A 931-nucleotide genomic window follows, 5' to 3' on the forward strand; every position below is an offset into this window, starting at 1 on the left:
ATTCAGCGAGTCCAGCCTGCGTGTCCTGGGCTCGGAAGGAGCAGCGTCAAGGTCTTGCTCTGTCCCTGGATAAGTTACTGTGCACTTTTCCCCAGATGAATCACTCTTCCCTGCTCCCACAGGCTGAGCTTGTTCAGAGAACAAAGCAGGTCCCAAACTCTCCATCCAGCTGGGAAGGTCCTTTTTTTTACAGCTCTGGGTCTGTTTCGACAGAGATCCAGCCACATCCTCCAGCCTGGTGAGAAGCACCTTGCAGGTCTTTTTGTTCACCGAGGGGAGCAGTCGTCTCCGCAGTGGGTATGTCTTCCGCACTTCATGTAAATTCTTGCTTTTGTTCGTCCCCACAAACCCACTTGGACAGTTTGCAGCCTCGGGGGCACCTCTGTCTCGCTGCTCACCACACGCTGCCTCGGTCCTGTCCATCCTCCTGCTGCCTGTTGGCGACGAAGCCTGGCCAGCAGAACCAGCTGGATGCTTCAGAAGGAAAAGTTGTCTCTTCCGGGCATGCGTCATAGGATCAATGTCCAATCCTGAGAACGAAGAGAAAACATCTATTAATATCGCTGAGAGGGACCCATCTCCTCACAAAGCACCAACTGCCAGCGAGGAAATATTTGAGGAGGCTTGTTTCTATACTCAGCAGAGTCTTTTGGGGCGATGGCCAGTTAAGCCAGTTAAGAGACAGGATGCAATGAGACATGGTTTAATATCAAGCCACAGAACACAACAGTAATTAAAAGCAAGGTGGTGTCGGCAAACGCCACAGCAGCGGGGAACACCGGGGGACAGCCAGCAGGCTGCTTCACCCAGCTCCCAGTTACACCGATGCTGTTCCCAACACATTACCAGTTCTCATCAGATCTGCTAAAGATGATCCCATTGCTGGTCCAGGGCGTGCAGCAGAAATAAATCCCAGAAATAAATGCCTGCT

The 931-nt window shown here is 52.1% G+C and overlaps 1 protein-coding gene across 1 annotated transcript in view; it reads right to left on the reverse strand.

Moving 5' to 3' along the window:
• BAHD1 (bromo adjacent homology domain containing 1) overlaps positions 1-525 on the reverse strand; it is a gene marked incomplete at its 3' end in the record, with an annotated part of 7,492 nt that extends 6,967 nt beyond the window's left edge. The window contains 1 exon segment of the mRNA XM_010142942.1: positions 3-525. Within this exon segment, the coding sequence (XP_010141244.1) occupies positions 3-513 (511 nt within the window).
• Between the last annotated feature and the right edge of the window lie 406 nt (positions 526-931).

This window comes from Buceros rhinoceros, unplaced genomic scaffold (genome assembly GCF_000710305.1).
Source record: "Buceros rhinoceros silvestris isolate BGI_N320 unplaced genomic scaffold, ASM71030v1 scaffold28429, whole genome shotgun sequence".
Lineage (NCBI taxonomy): Eukaryota > Metazoa > Chordata > Aves > Bucerotiformes > Bucerotidae > Buceros > Buceros rhinoceros.